Raw genomic sequence first — 25,069 nt, forward strand, 5'->3', positions numbered from 1 at the left:
ACGAGTGAGCATAGCCATTTAAACACAAAGGAGTCTCTAAAAGAAAATTATGCAAATGGGACATCTTGCCATTCTAATATTGATGAGCATTGGAGGTATCCTATGTCTCGTCGACGATCTTAGGTGCACAGGAGAGGCGTCATGTCTAGTTTGTCTAAACCATGCAGTCCTGAGACTAGACGAGTACGTGAATACTCAAGTACTCGCCGCACTGCTGACAACAACTCGAGTACGAGTACGTGAATACTCAAGTACTCGCCGCACTGCTGACAACAACTCGAGTACGAGTACGTGAATACTCAAGTACTCGCCGCACTGCTGACAACAACTCGAGTACGAGTACGTGAATACTCAAGTACTCGCCGCACTGCTGACAACTACTCGAGTACGAGTACGTGAATACTCAAGTACTCGCCGCACTGCTGACAACAACTCGAGTACGAGTACGTGAATACTCAAGTACTCGCCGCACTGCTGACAACTACTCGAGTACGAGTACGTGAATACTCAAGTACTCGCCGCACTGCTGACAACAACTCGAGTACGAGTACGTGAATACTCAAGTACTCGCCGCACTGCTGACAACTACTCGAGTACGAGTACGATTTCTCGTACTCGAATAATCGGGCACCAAGAAAATAAAATAATATTTCTTTTTCTTTTTCCCTGGCACTGTCCAGGCCGACTCTTGGGTAAAAATGTTTCCAGCTCAATCACTGTCAACTCACCACTCAGAAACTGGGACCAAATGTCCGGATTTCTGTTTGGACTTGGAAGAAAAGTAGTCCATCATCTTTGGTTTTAAAAACAGCATTGTTTACTACTTTTATTATTATTGAATCGGCATCTTCAACTGCAACTCAAAGTAAAATAGCGTGAGTTTTCGGAGACGGACCTAGGATACTTCAACCGTAGGATGGTGGTGGCAAAACAATTTTTAAAAAAAAATTTAAAAAAATATGGCGTCCAAATATTTGAGTATTCACCTGTAAGCCTCATTACACGGTTATGCACAGCTTTACCTCAGACAACAGTTGACATCCCAAACTCTATCCTCTTTGTTTCTCATTCTTTGTTTTCATTCTTGAACAAGAATGTCTTAAAAATGCACATATTTATTGACATTTGAATGGTTCTTTTCTCTGTTTTTGAAATGTTCTGAATAAGACCCTTTAACGGTTAAATAAATGTGCCCATCCAAGCGTGAACATTCAAAACCTAATTTTAATTAATTTGTGTAGAGTATGAATTTTTCTTTTACATGTATTTGATATGTTTTATTATATTCTATTGATAGTTTAAATGAAAATGTTGAACAATAATGAGTGTTTACCTCTTCTTCTTTTTCTGCTGAGTGTATTTCATTTTGTTTGTTTGTTTTTACTTTGTATTTTACAGGTCTCTACCTTTTCTTCAATATGCTTACTGCTGTCATCTATAATGAATTCAGAGGATATTTAATTGTAAGTAAAACCCAAGAAGTGTTAAATTTCCTGAAGGTCTTAAAGGGGAAGTCCACCCTGATATTTAGTTGGTTTTAATAGTAGAAAAATGAGAGAAGCAGGTCAATGAAAGTTTGAGCAAAAACCAATTAAAAATAAGAAAGTTATGAATTTTTGAAGATGCCATCAATCACACACACATTGGCAACTCTGTTATGTATCTTGCGAGATTTCCTCCCCCTTTTCCTTCTACTAAAACTAGACCAAATGACTACTAGCCAAATTGGTCATTAGACCAAATGATAAGTAGACGAAATGATTATTAGACCATGTGAATAGTGGCGGGCTGGGTGTAGACCAAACAGCAATAAGCCATAGTAAGCATTGTAAATTGAAAGATAATGCCAAATCCCTACTGAAATATGACACAAAGTCTGAGAGGTTGAAGTGACTTCAAGTAATGAAACCACCTTTAATGAAAAAAATGGTGAAAAGTCAGTCCTCAATTGAAGAGGTCCCGTGGACTAGTGGATAAGAGTTTGTTCAAAATCATTCGAACAAATAGATAATAATTATCCTGTACGAACAAATTTCTGTTTTGCTATAATTGATGATATTCATTGCTGCAGGGAAAAAAAAATTATTGGTGTTGCCAAATTGAAGAGTGTAGTGATTGTATTCTCTTCTTTTACCAGACGTCAATGCAGTCCAGTCACTTCCGTAGAAGACTGGGATTTCAGGCAGCCTTTGAGATGTTGAGAGCCCAAATCAGAACGGTCAACGGAAGTATTGAAAGGTGAGTTGGCTCAGGGTGCGTTCAAGCGACACTTTTTCACCCTAGAAACGCGGTTTTCAAAGACATTTAGTTTAAAACACGGTTGCGTTCAAGCGATTTCAAGCAATTCTTTGTCGGTCGTAAAAATAAACGGGTTTCAAAACGCAAACGCTGAAAAAGATGCGTTTTGTAACATGATTCGCTTGTAGGAAACGGAGATCTCAATCATGATTCTATGACGTCATTATCGAGGTCTGCTTCCGGTTTTGCCGACAGTCGACCTTAAACAAATTCAGAAAGCGCTCGCTGAAGAAGACCTTTATAGTACTTCCTTGGTCAAACTGCAGTGTGATGAGCAGTGACTGGGCTTGAAATGAGCGAGAATCAGTGATGATGGAAAATCGCTTGAACGATCTTCCGCAGTAACCAAGTTTTGTAACAGCGTTTTGATTCATGTTTGTGATTCTAGCTTCAAAAAATCGCTTGAACGCACCCTTAGTGGGTTTAGAATCTGCCTGGCGATTCTAAAATTGTCGGTTCGAATCCAATGCAGGGGAATGACTAAAACCCTTGTGTGTTAACGCGCCCCTCCTCTGTTTCATAGACGCAGGCTCTGTTACAGTGGAAAATACTTCGCCTCCCTCAGATAGGATGTTTATGGAGGCCCTGTGTAGAGGAGAGTCACCACCTTTGCACATTAATGACTCATTGTACTATAGTATAAGAGTAGGGGGAAACCCGGGTTTAGTGGTCCACCTGCACACCCCCAATCAGTTATACCGGTAGGGGAGACCCGAGCGTTACAGTGATTTAGTTTGCTTTTCGTCTCCCAAGCACAGGTGACACCAAATGCTTAAATATAAAAGATTTTGCCCAAAAAGCTTTATTGAGATTGATTTATTCTGTGGAAAGGGGATGAGCACAAAAGTTTTATGTTAGATTTCAACCATGCATACTCATAAATATCACGGTACTATTAAGTTTTCAAAAGGCATACATGTATGTTCAAATAGATAAATCTAAATGATCTCTCTTTCTCTCTCTATCTCTCTGTCCTCTACCTCCCCTGTTCTTTCTAATTCTCTCTTTCTCTCTCTTTTCCCTTCCTCTATCACTTTGTCTTTCTCTCTCTCGCCTTCTTCTTTTTCTCTGTTGCCCTTCCACCCCTCTCTCTCTCTCTTGCTCTGGATCCCTTTCTCTCTCTATATATATCCTTCCTTCCCCTCTCTATCTCTCAATTCACTCTGTCTTCTCGCTCCTCTACTCTTTCTCCCTCTATCTCTCTCACCATCTTTCTCCCTGTTACCCTTCCCCATTCCCCCCCCCCCCCCTCTCTCTCTCTCTTGCTCTGGATCCATTTCTCTCTCTATATATATATATATATCCTTCCTTCCCCACTCTCCCTCTCTCATCTCCTCTCCCATTTTCTTGCACTCTCTCTCACATATTTGAATAGATGCACAGTCAGTGTGAGTGTGGTCAAGTCCGTGGTTCTCCAAGCTAGTATACCAAAGAGAGCCAAAAGGACCATTTTAACAGTAAGTATGTCGAGCGCCTGACATTCTTTGCGCCAGTGAATTTCATGAGATCGTTGTTCAATTTGTCTAGCTTGTTAAAAAGACTATTATATGCTTTTAAATTGAGCATTAATAACGTTTTTGAATATTTGAAATGTTGAAAAGGTTGAATATCGCAAAGGATTTCTTGAAAAACCAATTGATCAAGAAGAAACAAATATGAATGCAGGTATACAAATGTTAATAACCTCTTAAAATAATATTATAAAAACGGTGCATATAAAGCGCTTACCACTGAAGTCTCTAAGCGCTATAACAAACAAAATACAATAATAAACAGTTACATATTAAAGGTAATACAAAGTTTTGGTATGGGGTCATGAATCTGGTTTAAATGTACATATTTGGAAGCATATGCGATCCTACAATATGCAGTGATCGTTGACGCGGTTGAAATCGAGTCTAAAGTTATGAAATTATAAATAATAAACTCTTTTTATTGTATAGCTCCCTCTCAAGGTCAAGATATTAATTAAGCTATAAAAAACAATGTTTCTTTACTAAAATCGAGCAATTAGCTATTACCGTTTGGAAATTATATATCACAACTACATATTCTGAGATTTTCATGGTCGCAGCTACAATTGTACGGCCGTAGGCGCTATTTGAAATTTATCAAAATTTACCGGGAGCATCGGTAAATTTTTATATTCAATTTTTCTCGAAAGCAGAAGTGTTTTAGGGGCTAAATTTTCTAGTGCTTATAACACATCAACAGGGGCATCCAAATATATCAAAATTGTAAAGAATCACTATCCACCCAATTTTCAAAATTTCCCAAAACTTTGTATTACCTTTAAACAAAATTACAAATACGGCTACAAATTACAATATGAAATAAACATCAATGTGAATCTGCCTATCCATTTTTACAAGTAATAAATTCATTTATTGATTCATTTTTCATTTCATTTCTGAAAACTTACATCTTAAGCAATATATCCAGGGGGTGTTTCACAAAGACTAAGATCAACTTTAATAAGTTGGACTTAAAGGTAAAGACCAGTTATGGTCATGCGATTGCATTGTGAAAGAAACGTTGTGGAATCGATCAGAAAGGGCTGATCATCTAGCATCTAGCATCTGCAAGGTTCTGGAATCATCAAAATGATAAGAAATTTGGCCCATTCTTCGTAAAGTTACAAGCACTATACACAGAAAGATGTATATGGGACTACCCTATATCTCTCACAGACCATGAGAGAAACAAATTTACCAAATATATGAATTAGTAGGCGGTTTCCCGGCAAATTTTTTATCATCATGTATTAGTCAAAACATATTCTTTCACATGATTGGTAATGAGAGCTTCAATTCCATTTTTTGAAATTGGGGCGTTTCCAATACTGGTCTTTACCTTTAACTATGGCAGGCCATTCGTGCCACTAGTTTCTCTAACCATTCCTTGCATTGGTTTCTCTAGGGACGTTACAAATCATGGTGGCAAATCTACAGAATTTACATTTATTGATAGTCTATTATTGAAGGACAAAATATTATCGAAAGAATGGTGAGAGGAAACGTGGCATGAATGGCCTGCCATAGTTAAGTCCAACTTAAAGTTGATCTTAGCCTTTGTGGAACATCCCCCTGTAAGCTCCAGAATACCTAACCCATGCAAAGATTCTCCTGGAAGCCCACTAGTTATTTCCCCCTAATCAATTATGGAATGCTAAAGTGTCTGGGTGATTTTTTTAAGATGGGTACATTTCGCGGATTTAATTGTTAAGGACGGGAGGTGCTAGTTGCCTTAAGTGGTATTAGGGGATATATGCAGGTTATTTTATCAAGTGGGTAGGGTTTTGGGGTATTGTTAATTGTTCTTGTAACTGGGGAGGGGAGGAGAGAGAGGAGAGGGGACATAGGCTTTACACAACAAAACGTTTTGGCAAACACGGTGTAAAGATAAACCTCTTGGATGACATAGTTTTCTTATTTTCTAAATTGCTCTTTTTTCCCTCCTCTAAATGGTGACAATTAATCGTAATTGCCATTCCTTCATCATCTGAAGAAGAAAAAATGCTAATTGGCAGCTGAAAAATTTAACTGATATAATGCCAATTTCTACCTCAAAATAGCGATTTCATGTTTTACACTGTGTTGTTAATTTAGAGACATTAGAGATTAGTTACAATTAAATCGCTCTTATTCGAGAACAGCGCAATGTACTGCATTGGAAATAGACTTTAAAATTTATGTGTTTTTGTCGGGTGTTATCTGCGCATGTATTATGTGTAATTCATAGCATTCTGGATCAAAAGATGATGCACAAACATTAGTAAAAGGAGAGGTTTATAGCCGTTTGGTCTAATAATAATTTCATTTACTTATCATTTGGGCTAATGACCATTTAGGCTAATGGTCATCTGGTCTAATTTCCATTTGATCTAATTTCCAATAAGTCTACTACCCATTTGATCTATCGCTCAGTTGGTCTAATTCTCAGCTTGTCTAATTCTCAGTTTGTCTAATGCCCATTTCGTCTAACATCCACAAATTCTAATAATCATTTAATGATTAGTATTATTTATGACAAACAGCAATTCACTAAAGGGAGACATTCAATTTAATTTCACATCTCTTTAAAAAAAAAATCAGAAGATATACAAACAAATCAGTATAAATTAAACAATATAAAAATAAAAACATTCATTGACGTGGTACTATGAAAGAAGGATGAAGGGTGGTGGATGCGAGGGATCAGCATAGGCCATTGAGAAATTCATTACAAGGTACTACTATGAAGGAAATAAAGATTGAGGAATGGGGGAGCAATCATTTTTGTATGTTTATTTTTAGGAGCTGGATGGCAATATAGGTGGAGTGATTACATCATCAGAGTTTCAGGGACTTTTCGATTGCCTCGACCATCAAACAGACGAAGATGAGGTATAGTACAGTGAAACCTGCTTTAGTGACCACCTGTCTACAAAGACCACATTTTTTGTTTCCCTTGAAAATGGTTTCTCATTGAAACATGTACTAAAGGAACCTGTCTACAAAGACCATTTTTTGTGACAGTAAAAAAATAAACTGAATTTTCATCCAGTCCAAACCATTCCCAAAAGCATCTGGTTAGCACGTTTCTTTCCCTCTCCTTTTCTGTAGGGGTGTCGTAGTCGAGTGGTTTAAGCAATTGAATTGAAATGCAACGGTCATGGATGCGATCCCCAGCACAGCACATATGTCCTGTGGCAGGGCATTAATCTGAGTTTCAGAGAATCTTTGATTGTCTCGACCTTCAAACGGACGAAGACGAGGCGTACTAAAAGAGGAAATAAATAAATTTTCATCCAGTATAATCTCAAAAGAGTCTGGTTAACAGATATTTCTTTGAAGTTATAAAAAGAGGCTTTCTCCAGTAGCCTAAGCTCAAGGAAATTTACCGATTAGTACTTCCCTCGAAATTAGTCCAAAGCTGATGTTTATTTATACAGGCATACGTAGTTGATGACAAGGCTGAGTTAACATGGAAGGTACTTTTTAATTTCTTAAAATTCATGCACAGGCAAATGTAGTTGATGACAACGATGAGTTAACATGAAAGGTACTTTTTAATTTCTTAAAATATTGATGAAAGATCAGGCCAAATGTTCTTGGAGAAACAGTTTTTTTTTAAAGTTTAATGTACATTGACAGAAATCATTTTGAAGATACTCCAGGGTAATAAAAAAAATCAATGAGAAAGGGTATTGAAAGCAACATTTCTTGGGTGGTGAAAACGGTTTAGAAATCATTTGTAATTACTCCAGTTATATAGTGATTTTTGGGTTCTCCATACTCCAGCATATAGAATCTTATTGTATTTTCACTGCCTTAATTAATAATTTGTATGTTTAAATGTGTTCTAGATGGCAAAGCAGACGTTTCTGGTGAGCTCAGAACCCATTCTGCAAATCTTACTATTTTTACTATTTTTAATTTTTGATACTTCTTGTAAAATTAGATTCCAGGTCCTAGACTAATAACTAGACCAAGACTAAAGAGACTCCAGTCCTGCATCGTCCATCGTTTCTTTGGGTACTGTGGGACGGCTGTGGCAGTTGTGAACATCGTTTTTATTAGTGTAAGTAGAACTCTTGGTTTCATACAGGGGGATCTAGCATTTACTCTAGACCAGGGCTTCTCAAACTCTGGACCGCAGAATATGTCAATCTGGACCTACCGGGAAGCTGTGCTTTTAAGAAAATTTATTTATTCATTTTTTAACTGTAACTATTCCCTTTTAATTGATCAGATGTACACATAAGCAACACTCATTTTTTTCAGTATATAACTCACAAGTGACATTAATGTAAATTTTAGGAGTAGATTGTCCAAATTTGAACCAAAATTAAGTGATGTTTGAGCCGTGTCCGTCTTTCCAGCAATTAATAGTAATCTTAATTGTTCTTGGGTTGGGATTGAATTCTTGCCCACTGCATTAGGTAAGAAATAAAGTATTCCTAGCCCTTGTAAATTGATATTTGTTGTGTTTTTCGTAACTCTAGAATGAAACGTGGACACGTTGAATTAGGGCCTTTGTTGAATACTTTTAGATGTAAGCTTAAAGATAAACTTGAGTTCTGGTAATGCGATTGCATTGTGAAAGAAAAGGTGTGGAATGGATCAGAAAAGTTGATCATATAGCATGTAAGTAATGGTGTGTAATGCAAGGTTCTGGAGTCACCAAATCATCATACATTTGGCAGAGTCTTGGTAAAGTAACAATCACTTACACAGAAAGGTGTATATGGGACAACACACATGGTGTCGGGGCTAGTACTACCCTGATTTCCTTATCTTTCTATGCTCATTATTCAGCCAGTATAAATTTTCTTCCAAAATTGTTTGGCACATGACATTTATTTGTAATCTTGAACATTCAGTGTAAGTTTCGTTAGATTCTGTGAGAATTCATTTTCTTTTTTTGCCAGAACTCAAGATTATCTTTAAATATGTCACATCCTAAAGAAACTTAAATCAGGACAAATCAATTTTTCACTTACATCAAGAATTACAAAACTTGATATTGAAGTGTACAAATAATTTAGTTAACTGTATGTCTTTAGGCAAGGCAATTTACTGTTCTTTTATAGAACTTACACTTTCTTTCTTTAAATTTATGTCATTAAGCAAGTTTTCTGTGTCCTTTTATAGATCAATGTTTTCTCTATCATTTTGTAGATTGAGATTTCAACACAGTACGATAAAAGCCTTTACCATGACGATTCAGAGCTCACCAAGTTCAACATTGTCTTCATCATCTATTACTGCGTAGAACAGGTAAGGAGTATCACATGTCACTATACTGTACAAATGATGCGTGTGCAGTATACGATCTATCTACATTCACGTTGAGGCTATATGCTTTTATATCCTGCATCAAAAATGTGTTGGCTTTTGATTGGTTGAGAGCTCGTCACATGACCAGAAATATTTGAGCTATTTTCAGAAAGTATTATATGAGAGTACTATTTTGGTTTACTATTTGGGAGTTGAAAAAAAATTGTGAATTTTTTTTTTGAATTGAATCAATTTTTTTTTTCAAATCTTAATTTAATGAAAACAAAATTTTTTAAATCTTTTTAGATAAAAATTGACATTTTTTTTGTTCTAAATTTTTTTTCCCCAAAATGTTTTTTTTTTTTTTTTTTTTTTTTTTTTTTTTTTAATACATTTTTGATGCAGGATATAAAACAAATATACCATGCCTTCTATTCGAGGTACTGATTAAACTATGTGCCTTGGTGACCCCAAAAGTACCATTTGCTTCGGGGCTGCGCCCCTCAGCAAATAGTACTATTGGAGTCACCTCTTGCACATAGTTTTAACCAGAACCTCTTAAGACAGTGGATATTTGTATACTATTCTGGTACGGAGTATCAGATTCTACTGTACTGTGCAAATGATGCATGTGCGCGAGTTCGGTATACGACCTATCCACATTCTCGTTGAGGCTATGTGCTTCTATTCTGGTAAGGAGTATCAGATTTCACTGTACTGTGCAAATGATGCGTGTGCGTGAGTTCATTATACGATCTATCCACATTCTCGTTGAGGCTATGTGCTTCTATTCTGGTAAGGAGTATCAGATTTCACTGTACTGTGCAAATGATGCGTGTGCGTGAGTTCATTATACGATCTATCCGCATTCACGTTGAGGCTATGTGCTTCTATTCTGGTAAGGAGTATCAGATTTCACTGTACTGTGCAAATGTTGCGTGTGCGCGAGTTCATTATACGATCTATCCGCATTCTCGTTGAGGCTGTACGTGTGCTTCTACTCTGTGTTACGAAACCTCCACACCGAGTATGATCATTCAGCAGACCCTATGCCTGGAATTTGATATTTCATAATTGAGCCATAAAGCTGCTTTGCTCTGTGAATCTCGTAAAGAAAAAGATTGATTTGTATGAATCTGTATCTGTATTGTTAGGTCAGCAAAATATCTGTTCAGGACACATCCACGCTAAAGTTGTGAATCTCCTTCTTCATTTTAGATACTGAAATTCTGGGCTCTTGGCTGGAAGTGTTTCAAGTACTCGGTTACGAACCTCCTCGATGCACTGTTCACAGCAGTCTTGCTAGTAAGTCTTTTCGGTTTCATTGTGGCATGGTTTGCAGTCATGTGTAAAAGTGTTGGAAGTCAAATGGTTTAATGATAAAGTTAAAGGTAAAAGCCAGTATTGGAAACACCCCAATTTCAAAAAATGAAGTGGAAGCTCTTGTTACCAATCATGTGAAAGAATATGTTTTGACTAATACATGATGATAAAACTTTTACCGGGAAACCGCCCACTAATTGATATATTTGGTAAATTAGTTTATCTATTGGTGTGTGAGAGATAAACGCACGTGTCGTGCACATGTGCGTAGTCCCATATACATCTTTCTGTGTACAGTGCTTGTAACTTTACCAAGACTGGGCCAAATTTCTTATCAGTTTGATGATTCCAGAACCTTGCAGTACACACCAATACTTATAGGCTAGATGATCAACCTTTTCTGATCGATTCCACATTTCTTTCACAATGCAATCGCATGACCATAACTGGTCTTTATCTTTAAGTGAAAGTCTTGTGATCACATGTCATGTGAGTACAGGGTGTGTTTCATAAAGCTGTGCGTAAAGTTACAAATGACTTTACAGATGATTTGAATATGAAGAGCCAAATGGGATGCCCAAAGTTTTTTCTGACATTTTAACAAAGTGTGACTGTATTTCCTATAATCTCAATTAAATTGTAGCCAAAATAACACTTTGCATTAAAATATTTTGTTAATAATGATAAGGTGAATCTATATCTGCATATTTCAAATTTAGCTTATGCAATTAAAAGGATTTGAGAATCCCATTTAGCTCTTCATATTTAAGTCATTCGTAAAGTCATGCGTAACTTTACGCACAGCTCTATGAAACATCCCACTGGTCATATGATTACATATCAGCTTTTGGAATGATCAAATGGCTAAGAAATTGACCCATTCTTGTTGAAAATCACATGTATGGGACACAGAAATGGGTATGTGGGATGACACACACATATGGCATGGAAGTTTAGTCCACAAATCAAGCTAATATTCCTGATCATAATTCAGATATGGGGTCATTTGGAGACCAGTTGAGAGACCTAGTGAGAGGCCTAGAATCTAGTTGTGTTATGTCTTGATAATTTTGTAATTTGAAAATGACATGAATGTATTTTTGATGTATTTCATATTTCACCCCCCCCCCCCCCAGGTAGCGCAAATTTTATACCTCGTCATGGAAGGATCACGGCTTTATCCGTAAGTTTTCCCATTTCTTATAAGCCTCATTAACGCAGGATATAAAAACATCCGCAAAAGATAGTTTCTTTTAATGTTTAATGTGCCTTAATTTCTTAATGTTATAACCCAGATTAAACAGTTTGGTGCAGACTTTTGCTTCTCTAGCCATTATTGAAATGTATTTATTTTTCTTTATGATAGGTGTAACTCTATTATCAAATAAACATTTACTTATTAAATAAGTGCATCCACACAAAAACAAATTACTTTCAATATAACTTGGATGCTGGTATGAGGAAATCAGATTTTTAGGGGGGAAATTTATATTAATATCAATATAAAAAAAACAATTAGTGGATAATGAGGCAATGACGTCACAGACTCATGAGTGAGTTGCCAATTTGTCTTAAACAAAAACACAAACACAAATATGCTGTGAGACAATATTAGAGCCCTAACGAGCATTTAAGTGTGTTTTTTTTAAATTAAGTGCTTTAGTAAATCCTGATTTAATAATGTTATTATTATTATGATTATTTTTTCTTTGATTTGACAGAGACGACAGTGTGGGCTTTGTTATGTACGATCTTGTCAGGATCATTAACATCCTCATAACCTTCCGGCTCTTCAGGATAATTACACACTTCAATGTAAGTCAAATTCTCTGTACAGTATGTAAGTTGCAAAACCTGCTTCGGCAATCACCTGTATAGAAAGACAACCTGTCTATAATGACCACATCATGTTTTCCTCAATTTTTTTCTTTCTTTTGAATCATGTTTTTCAATGTAAGTCATATTGCCAGACCTGCCAACCAGTACGATTTAGTCGTATTTAGTACGATTTTTAGAAGCAAATACGACAGTACGATTTTCCTTAATAAAATACGATTTTCAAAAAAAAAAATTAAATTAATATTTTGTGTGTGCGTCCGCCATTTTCAATGGCAAAATGTCCATTCTGTCCTGTAAAGTATCCTACAAGCATCTCACATCGGCAATTTGGGGATGTTCATTGGTTCATTGAACACACCAGTCATGACGAAATCATGCTAATTCAACCAATGATCAATAAAAAAAATTCTTCTTGTATGTAGAAACTGTAAGAGGCATTGATCCGCGTAACAATCCGTGTTTATTTTCAAGAATACAACTTTTGTCAGTAAAATACAACTTTTGGGACTAAAGAATACAGTTTTTGAACTCCAGAGGTTGGCAGGTCTGTATTGCCTTGTATGTACAGTGTTCAGTGATTCCTGCTTTAAGCGTTGGTCACATCCCACCGTGCGTGTTTTTAGTCCGTACGGTTTCTGGGGAGGCCACGGCCGCAACGTTTTTCTGAAAACGTAGGGAGGGAGTGGCAAAGGCAGGGAGGGAGTACCGGCAACGCGCGTCACACGCACTGTGTAAGTACGTGGCCCGCACGCCACGCCTGACCGTGAACGATTGCCTGCATCGTACGTTGCGCACGTGATAAGTGCGTTGTACGTGCTTACAAAGTGATTACAACGTACGGTCTCCGTGCGGTTGCCACGTTATCTTACGGAGGTCGTACTTACAAGTGCTGCTCACGTACGGTGTCCTTGCTCACTCGCATGTTGTAAGTGCGTGCACGTGCGATGAACTCGGTGTTTATATAGGACGACATTCCGATGTTTCCAGAAGTCCCAGCTGTTGCTGCCTCAAGATTCCGCCCATTCCACCGAAAAGTCTATCTACTGCATAAATCAGTGCGAACAACGTGCGTTGTAAGTGCTTACTCGGTACGGTCCACGTGAGTTCTGCGTTCTCATTGGATAGCTGAACTGGGGAAGTGGCGAGTAAGCACGGACCACGCACTTATCATGTGCGCCTTTAAAAGACGCACGGAGTCAGTGCGTTGTGCGCTCGTTGGCAGTACCGGGCACGCACGTCACACGCACTGGGGTGAATCGGTAGCCCGAACGCAGCCCGAACGCAGCCCGAACGCAGCGAAAGTTCCTCATGCACTAAAAGTGCTACGGTGTGTCTGCGTGCTCCCAAACCCGTACGGAGGCGGTACTCATCACGTACGGATACCCACATTTTGCCCACGTTTTTGCACGTAGACAGCACGCACTTGCAAGTACGGCGGGATGTGACCACCGCATTAGCGACCACCTGTCTATAAAGACCGCATTTCCTGGTTATCTTGAATAGCGTCTCTCTTTGAAACATGTGAACCTGTACACACAGACCACCTGCCTACGAAGACCGCAGTGTGGTTTACACAGGATTTTATCTACAGATTTCTCTGTATGAAACACAGTGTAATTTATGTCGTAATACGGTATGTCATTAGAGGCACATATTTTATAAAGAAATATAAGCTTTAACATCTTTAAATTGGCAACACAATGTAATGTTAAGTAACATGGGTTTCCTATGAAAATAGGCAACTTTTTTTCTTTACCGTATAGTTCCCTCCATACACTACTATGAAGTTGTGTCATAAAAACTAGATTACTAGAGTTGCCAATTTGATGAAGAAAAGCTAACAAGTGTCTGTTTTGTATTGCCTTGTTTGATTGTTTTGACAGACGATGGCCATTGTGGTCAGTACTATGCTGGATCTGATCAGGAACCTACGTGCTTTCATCGGGATCCTTGTTGTAAGTCACCAGTGATCCGTCAAATGCTCGGACGACATTTTCTCGGGGCAACATGTTGTTTAAAAACTGGGTTATCAGTGGACGCCGGTTTAGGGTTAGGGTTCAGTTTAGGTTTAGGGTTAGGGTTAGGTATATGGCTAGGGTTAATGCTGGTTGTTTAAACAATTCTGGTTTGTTTTCAAAATAATGAAGTATTTTTCTTACCAGACAAGTAAACGTGTGGTTAGGATTGCCATCTTAAATTTGTGTGGTATAGGGAGGGTATGAATAACTGTTGAGTATTTTGTGGGAGTAAATTAATGATTAGATATATCGCCACACAATTAATGTTAAGTCTTTGATTGATTGATTGATCAATTTTATTTTATTTCATATAACAATTGATGCACAATAAAGAACATAGTTTACAAAGTAAGTTCAAATTATGAAATGAAACAGGAACCTACTGGAAAGCATAGCTTGTTTGTATAGGTCCCCAATAATAAATATAATATGAACATTATTTTCATTAATCATTTTAAGTTGTCTTAATAATCACAGTAAAATAGATATATTATAATAACATATTTTCATAAACCCTTTTAAAGTATTTAAATAATCGAAATATACAAAAAGAACAGAGTTACAAAACGGGACACAAAGGACAGGAAACAGACATAATAAGATAAGACAAGACATGACCAAACAATTCATAACAGGACATGACAGGACAAAACAATTCATAACAGGACATGACAGGACAAAACAAGACAAAAACAAAGCTGCACACTACAGAAATTAGAAGAAGAAGAGAGAGAGGGGGAGAGAGAGAGAGTGTGTGAAACAGGGGAGATTTAACCTTTACGAGAAATGTATTTTTGTATTAGATTCTTTTTGAACCCTCTACTAAAACTATTATATGTATATTTACCATTCAAGGCATGGCGGTATTGAGAAACTCAGGCTTGATTAAATTTGACTACTATTTCCTCTCTTTCTGTTGCAGGTAATCTACTATGTATTTGCTATTTTGGGGATGGTCGTCTTTCGAGGGAAGAGTCCCCAGCCGCCCAATAATACTGACATAACGTAAGTTCTTTGCATGTTTGTGAACGTTTAAAGGCCATGTCCATGTCGCATGTACAGTCAAACCTGTCTTAGTGGCCACCGCTCTCTAGAGGCCACCGGTCTATAGTGGTCATGTATCTTGTCTCCCTCAAGAAAGATATGAGTGCTGCAGAACCTGTCCAGAAAGGCCACCTCTCTACAGTGGCCACATCTTCTGTTTCCCTTAGGTGATCTCAAAAGAAAGGTTTGACTGTATTCATGTTCATGTTAAAGGGCAAGTCCACTCCAAAAAATAAATTACTTTCAATAGAAGCAGAAAAATCAGACAAAGTGACAAACCAATCAAAAAAAGTTTGAGAAAAATCGGTTTGACTAATAAGTCACTTCACTTGTGCTGCAATGCTTCCTTCAGGGCGCACACCTCTTCATTATTTAAATCCTTAAATTTACTTAAACTTCCAGATATTCTTTCTCAACGGACTTTATTATTTATGTACAAACTCCAAAATAATTTGCTACCAGTAACGTTTTATGAGTTTTCATTTGAACTCGGATGTCCACTCCTTTAATACAAGAAAAAAAAATGACTTCCATCTACCAAAATTCACTAACTCATTTTTGCAAAATAAATCAATTAGATATCAAGGTCCTCACAAATGGAACTCCATGTCAAGTTATTTAAAGGGTATTAAGAACCAGAACACATTTAAACTTAAACTGAAAAGAACAATACTTGCCACTTATTGATTTATTGAAATACATAATTGATTCATATATTTTGTTAGCATGTAACATTATTATTATTGTATTGTATTGTATTGTATTGTATCGTATTTCATCTTATTGTATTGTATAGTATCTGTATGTTTTTATGTTTGGGGTTGCTTGTTTACAAGTTTTTAACTTATTTTAGCAATCCCGGTATTTATAATGATTTCATTTGTAATGATTTCATTTTGATGTTTTTATCTTTTGCCGAATAAATGTGAATTTGAATATTGAATACTTCATATTTGTTTTCATCCAAGCTCTAGTAAGGCTTTTAAGTTCATGCAATAATCACATATACTAAATCTATGATGAGGCTAGTTATGTATGGAACAAAATAGCTTGGACCTGCAAGCAGTGTCAACTAATTCCTTATTTTACTAAACTATTGTTCAGGTTTCATGAACTCCCCCAATGATGTAGGCACCATCATATTGTGGTACCTACAGGTATACAGTCAAACCTGCCTTAGTGACCACCTGTCTACAAAGGCCACATTTTGTTGTTTCCCTTGAAGAAAAAAAAAATCATTGAAACATGTACTAAAGGAACCTGTCTACAAAGACCACTTTTTGTGTTTCCCTTGGGCGGTTGCTATGGACAGGTTAGACTGTAGTTTATTTGTTCTGAAACTATAATTGCTATAGGACTACCCAGTTCTTGACTCATTGTATTTGTATGGGAACCAGAAGTGATCTTGCCAAATAAACCCATGGCCTATAGATGCTGCCCTCTATGGCCAAATACCGGAGTTGCAATATAGAGAATTATTCCAAGGCCCGTACGAAGAGCAGTATTTATCATATCATGGTCTTTTTTTTTCATTTTTCTAAATGTACATATAAACCTTGTGAGTTTTATTTCTCCTGCTATTTAATTTAATATTGTGTTTACCTTTATAAGGAACTCATTTACAAGCACACGTTGCTTCGTACAGGTCTTGGGGGGTGTTTCACAAAGACTAAGATCGACTTTAAGTTGGACTTAACTATGGCAGGCCGTTCATGCCTCTGTTTTCTCTCACCATTATGATCTTCAGATAATATTTTTTCCTTCAATAATGAGTTGTCAAAAAATGTAAATTCTGTATATTTATTTGTGACTATGATTTGTAAATCTCTTGACATACCAATGCCAGTAAATGGTGAGAGCAACCAGTGGCATGAACGACCTGCCATAGTTAAAGTCCAACTTAAAGTTGATCTTAAGCCCCTTTCACACTAGGCCATACATAGGTAGAGTTGCGTAGTGTTGGGTACCCACAACACCAAGCGTTCGCTGCCATACGCTGGCCTCTGTTACTATACGCTGAGGGACGCAAAGGGGTACGCAAGATGGACAGAAAAAAGAAAAAAAAAAATTTGTGCGTACATCTGCATAGACATTAGACCCAGAAAGGAGGCATTTTTAAGGCAAGTCTACGCAACAATACGTACATGTAACCTTAAGCAACACTTTGCTACTGTACGCCATGCCTATGCAATAGTACGCTTCCCTACGCCAGTCTGACGAAGTAGTAAAAGCGTATAAAGGCGTCCTAGATCCTACCTGCACACCTACGTACCCTTTACGCCAGGCCTACGCAAACGTACGCAACCCTACGTTTGTTATACGCAATCGTACGCATAGGTACGCCAATTGCATACGCCATAGAAAGGCGGTGCCTATCCACCGGGTACGTAACCATATGCCATCATGCGCCAGCCTACGCATAACCTACGCTGGGACTACGCCGAAGCAACATTTTTTACATGAATTCCCGGCCTAATTTCGGCATACTAGGTATGCCACACTACTCAATTGCGACGAGTAGTTGAATGCTCGAGTACCCGCACTGTTGACAACTACTCGAGTACGATTTTTCGTACTTGAATATTCGGCCGCAACTAAAAAAAAAAAAAAAAATCCCGGTCACCTGGCAATGTCCAGGCCGACGCTTACCCGTGTCAGGGAGAGCGACGGCCGTTGGCATGGTACCATCGGTAAAAATGTTTCCCAACTCAAGCACTGTCAAACTCACCACTCAGAAACTGGGACCAAATGTCTGGATTTCTGTTTGGAATCGGAGGAAAATGGATTATTCTGCCATCTTTGGTTTTTAAAACATCATTGTTTACTGTTATTATCATTATTAAATCGGCGCCTTCAACTGCAACTCAAAGTTATATTTCATGCGTTTTCGGCGACGGACCTGGGATACTGCTCCAGTGGTATGGTGGTGGCAACAAAAAAAAAATCAAAAAAATTATTAAAAAACATGGCGTCCGAATATTTGAGTATTCGCTTGTAAGCCTGGGAGTGACTCGGGTACCTCATTACACTGTTGTGCACAGCCTTAATTATTATGATTATTTACTTTTTATCTTGCAGTCAATTACCAATGTGTGGGTCTTATCGGCAGCTGAATTACTATGCAAATAATTTTGATGATTTTGCGGTAAGTATGTTTTCTTTTCTGTACCAAAATAACTCACATATTCTTTCATTGTTTCTTGTGTATTGATTTCTTTTTTGACCTTTTTGATGATTTAAATAAAGTATATCGTCTTTTCTTTGCAAAATTTGTCTGAAATCATGACTTGATTCATTTGGATATGCCTGTATCTATTTTATCATAAGAAAAGTGAAATAATTATATTACTGGTCTTCAGCGACTTCAAATCTGTTAAAACATCTCAACCTTGTTTTAAGCGGTACCGGTACTCTTGAATCATTGACTGTTTTAATACACAACCACCATTCCCTTGTAATATTATGTTGTTAATGTACTTTAGGTTAAGATATTAATTTACTTAAACATATTTGTGGCTTACACCCATTAAATATGATCGATCGATCTGTAATTGATCTTATTTACTGGGTGTAAGCCACAAATATGTTTAAATAATTGAAATTTCTCCCAGAAGCATTACATTTATAAAAGATATTAATTGTTTACCGTAGTGCATTTAAGTGCTGATTTCTGTTCGTACTTCAGATTAAAAATTAAATTTTGTAATGCTTTGTATAATGTTCTTTTACTTGAAAATAAGCTTCATAGAGGGCTATGTACATTAGTATTAAGGATAGATGCATTATGTTGTGCAGATACATGGCAGTGAGCTTGCCATAGTAAATCTGGATGAACATCTACAATTGAAAATTTGAAGAGGATATTTTATGAAAAATTATTTTTTCTCTCACTCTTGTTACCAGTGCCCCCTGTCTTATAAAGAGTTGATATTAGTCACAACATATTTGCAATTGATATCAATCGCAACAATGTACATGGGAGATAGGAGACTGCAAATTTGCGTTTGATTGAGGGACTTGCGATTGATTTGGATCAATCGCAACTCTTTATAAGACGGGCCCAAAGCTATATCCATCAGTATCAGGGATAGATTCAATGTATTATGCAGATACATGGTTGTGAGCTTGTCATAGCAAATCTGGTTGAAAATATTCACTTGAAAATTTGAAAAGTCCATTTTATGAAGAATTCATTTTTTCTCTCACTCTTTGTTTCCAGTCTGCCATCGTTGTACTCTGGGATATCATGGTGGTGAATAATTGGCATGTCTTCCTGGAGGCATATTCAAAAACAGCTTCTCAGTGAGTATTAACATGATATCATTTCTTATTTCTTAGCAGAGGTGTAATGGTATAGTGGTTCATTCAATTAACTCACAATTCTAGGATTGAGGGTTCAAATCCCAGCCCAATTGGCATGTCTTCCTGAATGCCAAAACAGCTACTCGGTTCAAGCATTAACTCTTATCCTGCCATAATGAATACAGCCCAGTGCCACAGGGCTAATCCCCATTGTGCCAAGCCACAAATCCCCCCTGTGCCAAGTTTATTTTGAGATAATCTGATGGTGCGATCAATAGCGCGTGCAAAGCACTCAGCCCAGTACAATGAGCATGAACAATAACTGCTATTACGAACGCGAGCTGTGACTCGGTCGTGTGAATTAAGCAGCCATCCCAGCCCAGCCCAACCCTAACGTCCTTGGTGAAGACATTAATCCACATTCGCCACTCTCCACCCAGGAGGCAATGGGTACCCAATATGCCAGAGCGTTTCATTTTTGGACGCCAGCTTTGTTTGGGTTAATAATGTTGGAGCGTCAGAAGCATCACAGCATGATGGATATATCACTATGAATATGACAGACAAAGAAAGCGGACATAATATACAATTCCTCATACCACCCTCAACAATTGCTATGGTAGACAAAGGAACATCCCTTCACTGCTATTATGTAAAAATGTGTAGAACAGATGAATATGCATGTGACACCCGTTCTACACATTTTACATAATAGCACTGAAGGGATGTTCCTTTGTCTACCACAGCAATTGTTGAGGGTAGAATGAGGAACTGTATATTTTGTCCACTTTCTTTGTCCGTCATGTTCATAGTGTATGTGCTGTATAAGAAGCCACCATTATTGTGTATTGGTATTATCTAACATTCAGTTTATTTGGAGCAAATTTTCAATCATTGATGATTTTCTCGTCTTGTTTTAGATGGTCCCAAATCTATTTCATTGCCTGGTACTTCACCTCAGTCTTGGTTTGCCTCAACGTATTCACTGCAATTATTCTGGAGGTGAGATATTGATGATGATGATGATGATGATGATGGTGATGGTGATGATGATCAGATGGTGACGATGATGATGGTGACGATGGTGATGGTGACTATGATGATGATGTTGATGGTGATGGTAGTAATGATAATGGTAATGATGATGATGATGGTGATGATGATGAGGATGATGATGATGATGGTGATGGTGGTGATAATGATGATGATGATTGTGTTGATAATGATGATGATTATGTTGATAATAATAATAATAATGATAATAATAATGATAATGACCATGATAATTATATTGATGGTTGATGATGAAGATAATGATACTGATAATCTTAACAATATAATATTAGTGATGCTATTATGAGGAGGCGCGATAGCTCAGTCTGTAGAGCAGTGGTCTCGTTATCCGGTGACCCGGGTTCGAAACCAAAGTCGATGCGTTAGTGTCCTTTGGTAAGGCGTTAATCCTCATTACCAGGTCCCTTGAAGAGGACCTTAAGCCGTCGTCTTCTGGTTGCTTACTAACAAGCATTTATTGCTTTCTTAGCTGTCAGGTAAAAATAACCACCACTATCACTATCACTATTATCTGGGAGGTAAGCTGGCATCACAAAGTGCATTGTTCAGAGTGAAATTTTGTATTGATGGATCTAACCTTTTAAAATAGTGCTTGAGTCTTAGGTGGTTGTGATGGTTATTTTAAGAAAGCATAAATGCTTGTTAGTAAACAACCAGACAGCCGACGGCTTTAGGTCCTCTCCGAGGGACCTGGTAATGAGGATTAACGCCTTACCAAAGGGGACTAGCGTATCGACTTGGTTTCGAACCCGGGTCACAGGATTACGAGACCACTGCTCTACCGACTGAGCTATCGCCCCTCCTTAATCATAAGATCTATAGCATTCGATAAACTTCAAGTATTGTGTTGCCAATTTGAAGAATAAAATCATACTTATATAGCATTCATGTGATTCAGTAATTGATGGATAATCACTGTTTAATATCTGTGATTCATATATGATTGTTTTCCTTCTGTGAAACAGAATTTCATCACATCCTGGGACCGAAGTCAGAAGAGACAGCGGCAATCTTTGGAAGAGGGAAATAGACCGACCGCTTACCTTATGTCTGTCCATACAATGTTCAGGTAAAAAAGAAAGATGAATAGAGAGAGGGAGGGAGGAAGAAAGAAAGAGGAGGGGAGAGAGAGAAAAAAAAGAGAGAGAGAGAGGGAGAGAGATCTTTGGAAGAGGGAAATATACAGACCATGTTCAGGGAAATACGGAAGAGGGAGAGGGGGGGGTGAGGGAGATGGGTTAGAGAAAGAGAAAGAGAAGGGCTAGAGAGAGAGAGAGAGAGGGGGAGGGGGAGGAACAAAGAGAAAAAAAGAAGGGCAAGAAAAAGAGAGAGAGAGAGAAAGAGAATGAGGTGGGGAGGCAGTGAGAAATCATTATGAGACCACTGCACTATCGCTGTATACATTCTCGTGCTCGACACCTAAAAGGTGTCTTTGATAAACAAATAATTGTTAAAAAATTACAAGAGTTATTGTAATTCTTTGGATGAATTGTCGGAAGGACACAAATGCATTCTTGGGTCAAATTTTTCTTTTCACAGTGTTGTTATGGGAGGATAGAGAAAATGGTAGAGAAAAGCTATGATTTATCGCCATCATTGTCAATTTATGATGATATATGGACTGAAATGTTTAGTATAGATGCCGTCAAAGAAAGGCTGAAACTTCAAAATTGATTAGTAGATTGATTGATTGAATTGGTTTATTGGAAAAGAAAAACATGGGATGCAGCTCAAGGCTGATATTGCCTGTTTTACAAAATAATAAGATATTTACATTATAATACAAACATCAAAATGCAAAAGTAATATAACAATGGTAACATCACGCTACAATATTGTATAAGATATAGGAAAATGTATCAAACATGTGGATAGATAGTGATCAAAATAATTTATGCTTTAAACTTCTAAAAGAGTGCATCAGCCTTGCCTTACATCCATTACCAAGGATTTGCTTTTGGACCCCTACCAGTGTTAGGTCCTACTCATACACTATTAACCGGTGTGTTGGCTCAGTCAGTAGAGCATCCGCCTCATAACCGGGAGGTCGTGAGTTCGAACCCCAGCCGCGTCATACCAAAAGACGTTAAAAGACGGGAGTTGCTGCTACCTTGTTTGGCGTTCAACAACAAGGGATAGAGCAACGTCGATCTGGCGCTGCTCAGTGGCTGCCGGGCTCACGATCAATTGGGCAAAAAGAATTTCCATTTTCTGTTTAACTTAATAAAATTTGGAGTTGACTTTAAAAGATTATTATTATTATTTTTATTTTTAATCTTACCATTCATTCATTCTTTCAGGGACGATCTTCAGGAGCCGACAGAGAGCGAACTCCTGGATGAGATTTACAAGCATCCCCACATACACAACCTATGCTTCTAAGACCATCCCTTGCCACCACCATGTGAATTCCCTTGCCACCTGACTCTGCGTTTGATAATCATAAACAGTGTCATCTCTAGCCCTTACGGAAACCGATTAACCAAAGATGTAAGAACTGCAGATGGAAGAAGCCACAAGACTCGCCAATCGTTTTGGACAGTCAGACGATGCTAGAATCTAGAAAAGACAATAAAAAATCCATGCTCCTCGATCATGTCCCACTACTTGTCCGGAGGTTCTGATGATTGACAACTACTTGTACCAGACCCTAACAAGACCTGGATGCGTAACAAGACCTGGAGAAATATTCATGAAATTTGTTACAAAATGCATCATAGCTTGCGTTTGTTCAGCAAATGCCCCTTTCATTTCGTAAGAACCAAATGCTCCATGGCCCCCTGGGGTACAGGTAGTCCATGTGCTACAGGCCATACATGCAAGTGACTTTACGTGGGTGTGAATTTGTCGACTAGTTGACACATGAATAACCTATCCCGGGTATGGGGAGTCATTATAAATGAAAGCTCAGAAGCAAGCCATGCCTGTAGGTCCAAATGATGCTGTCATTGGTTTAACTCGTCTCAGGTTCAGTCCAACCTTCCAGATACTCCCTCCCTGGGTGAAGAGCATTAAAGAACAATCACTGCCTTTATCTTGATCTTACTTATATAAGAGACAGGGAATACTGCATTTCAGATTCCTTGCGCAAGGCTGACGGGACAAAACTTCAGGTGGGATTCAAACTTGTTTCATAGTTGAGTTTATTCCATTTCTCTGAAGGAAATTCCACATTAGAATTGTTTTATACGACGACCTCCAGTTTAAATTCCACTAGGAATCTTTTGGAGGAACAACAACCAAGTACCAAGTACTCGTACATATGCTGTCGACAGTTGGACACTTTGTTATGGATAGTTCAACCACTCTACCCGATCCCTTGCCCTAGGATAAGGAGCAATATTCGAACAATCGGTGCCTTTCTTTGGACCTTCCATGTCCACATGATGATGCTGATAATGTTTGAAAACTCTTATCATATAGTTTAACATTACACTGATTAATTGATTCTTCCCAAATCCCGTACCCCAGGGTAAGGAGTGGCATTGAACAAGAAATGCTTTACTGAGATATACGCATAGATGTGCTGCTAGGTAGAACTCCCTCTCACAAACTACAATTCAAAGGCTCAACCTTTGTTCTGTCCTTGATGCAATACGTCACCTGGGTAAGGAGCGGCATCGAACCAGAAATGCTTTACTGAGATATATGCATAGATGTGCTGCTAGGTAGGACTCCCTCTCACAGACTCACAGCAACACCTCACCAGGGTCAGGAAGCAGCAGCAGGTCCTAGGTTCAAACACCCATGACCAAATGCACAAATGAAGTCACTTGATTCAGAGTTTTGAGCACAGCCTTTATGCCTAACAGTCCAATTCTCTTCCAAGCAACGGCCAACCTTGCCACAGCCTTTCAAGGAAATCAGGAAAAAGGATGCAGTCGACAATCATCTCAGGGAGATCTTGTCTTCCGTTGACAGATTCAGAAGGGGGTTTTATTCGCTCTGGGAGATCCTGCATCAAGCTCAGATGAGATATGCTGCATTTCAGATTCCTTTGGCAAGAAATTATGAAGTATGGAATGGAACCCAACACCATGCACATCTCAGAATTTGTCTTCTGTCAACAGATAAATGCAATACTGTTCTGCATTTATATAGCGCTTCATACATCCACGATGTCTCTAATTACTTTATAGAAATATTATTATCGTTGTCATAGGATTCAGGCTTGTCCACTCACAATGTATACACATTCTCCACTCCCTGTGGAGCATTCTAGCCAGGTGCCATACACAGACTCGGGTGCAAAAGACATTTTGTCTTCGCAAGGAGACAGCTGAGGGGTAACAAGATGTGCTGAATTTCTTGATCCAATCTGCATCAAGTATCAAGGTTTTGAATGTCCAGAAGAACTCGATGAGACAGATGACGGCTTCCAACAAGCAAGGCTCAAGCAGGGAATACTGC

At 38.0% G+C, this 25,069-nt stretch overlaps 1 protein-coding gene across 1 annotated transcript in view; it reads left to right on the plus strand.

Moving 5' to 3' along the window:
- Positions 1-23,041, plus strand: part of TPC2 (two-pore calcium channel 2) — a 35,767-nt gene extending 12,726 nt beyond the window's left edge. Inside the window, 16 exon segments of the mRNA NM_001144976.1 lie at positions 1,399-1,463; positions 2,138-2,238; positions 3,674-3,755; positions 6,594-6,683; positions 7,741-7,860; positions 8,961-9,059; positions 10,278-10,364; positions 11,519-11,565; positions 12,104-12,197; positions 14,105-14,176; positions 15,162-15,244; positions 18,362-18,428; positions 19,503-19,585; positions 20,506-20,587; positions 21,625-21,728; positions 22,960-23,041. Of these exon segments, the coding sequence (NP_001138448.1) occupies positions 1,399-1,463; positions 2,138-2,238; positions 3,674-3,755; positions 6,594-6,683; positions 7,741-7,860; positions 8,961-9,059; positions 10,278-10,364; positions 11,519-11,565; positions 12,104-12,197; positions 14,105-14,176; positions 15,162-15,244; positions 18,362-18,428; positions 19,503-19,585; positions 20,506-20,587; positions 21,625-21,728; positions 22,960-23,041 (1,358 nt within the window).
- Positions 23,042-25,069: the final 2,028 nt, after the last annotated feature.

Source organism: Strongylocentrotus purpuratus, unplaced genomic scaffold (assembly GCF_000002235.5).
Source record: "Strongylocentrotus purpuratus isolate Spur 01 unplaced genomic scaffold, Spur_5.0 spur5_scaffold_17, whole genome shotgun sequence".
NCBI lineage: Eukaryota > Metazoa > Echinodermata > Echinoidea > Camarodonta > Strongylocentrotidae > Strongylocentrotus > Strongylocentrotus purpuratus.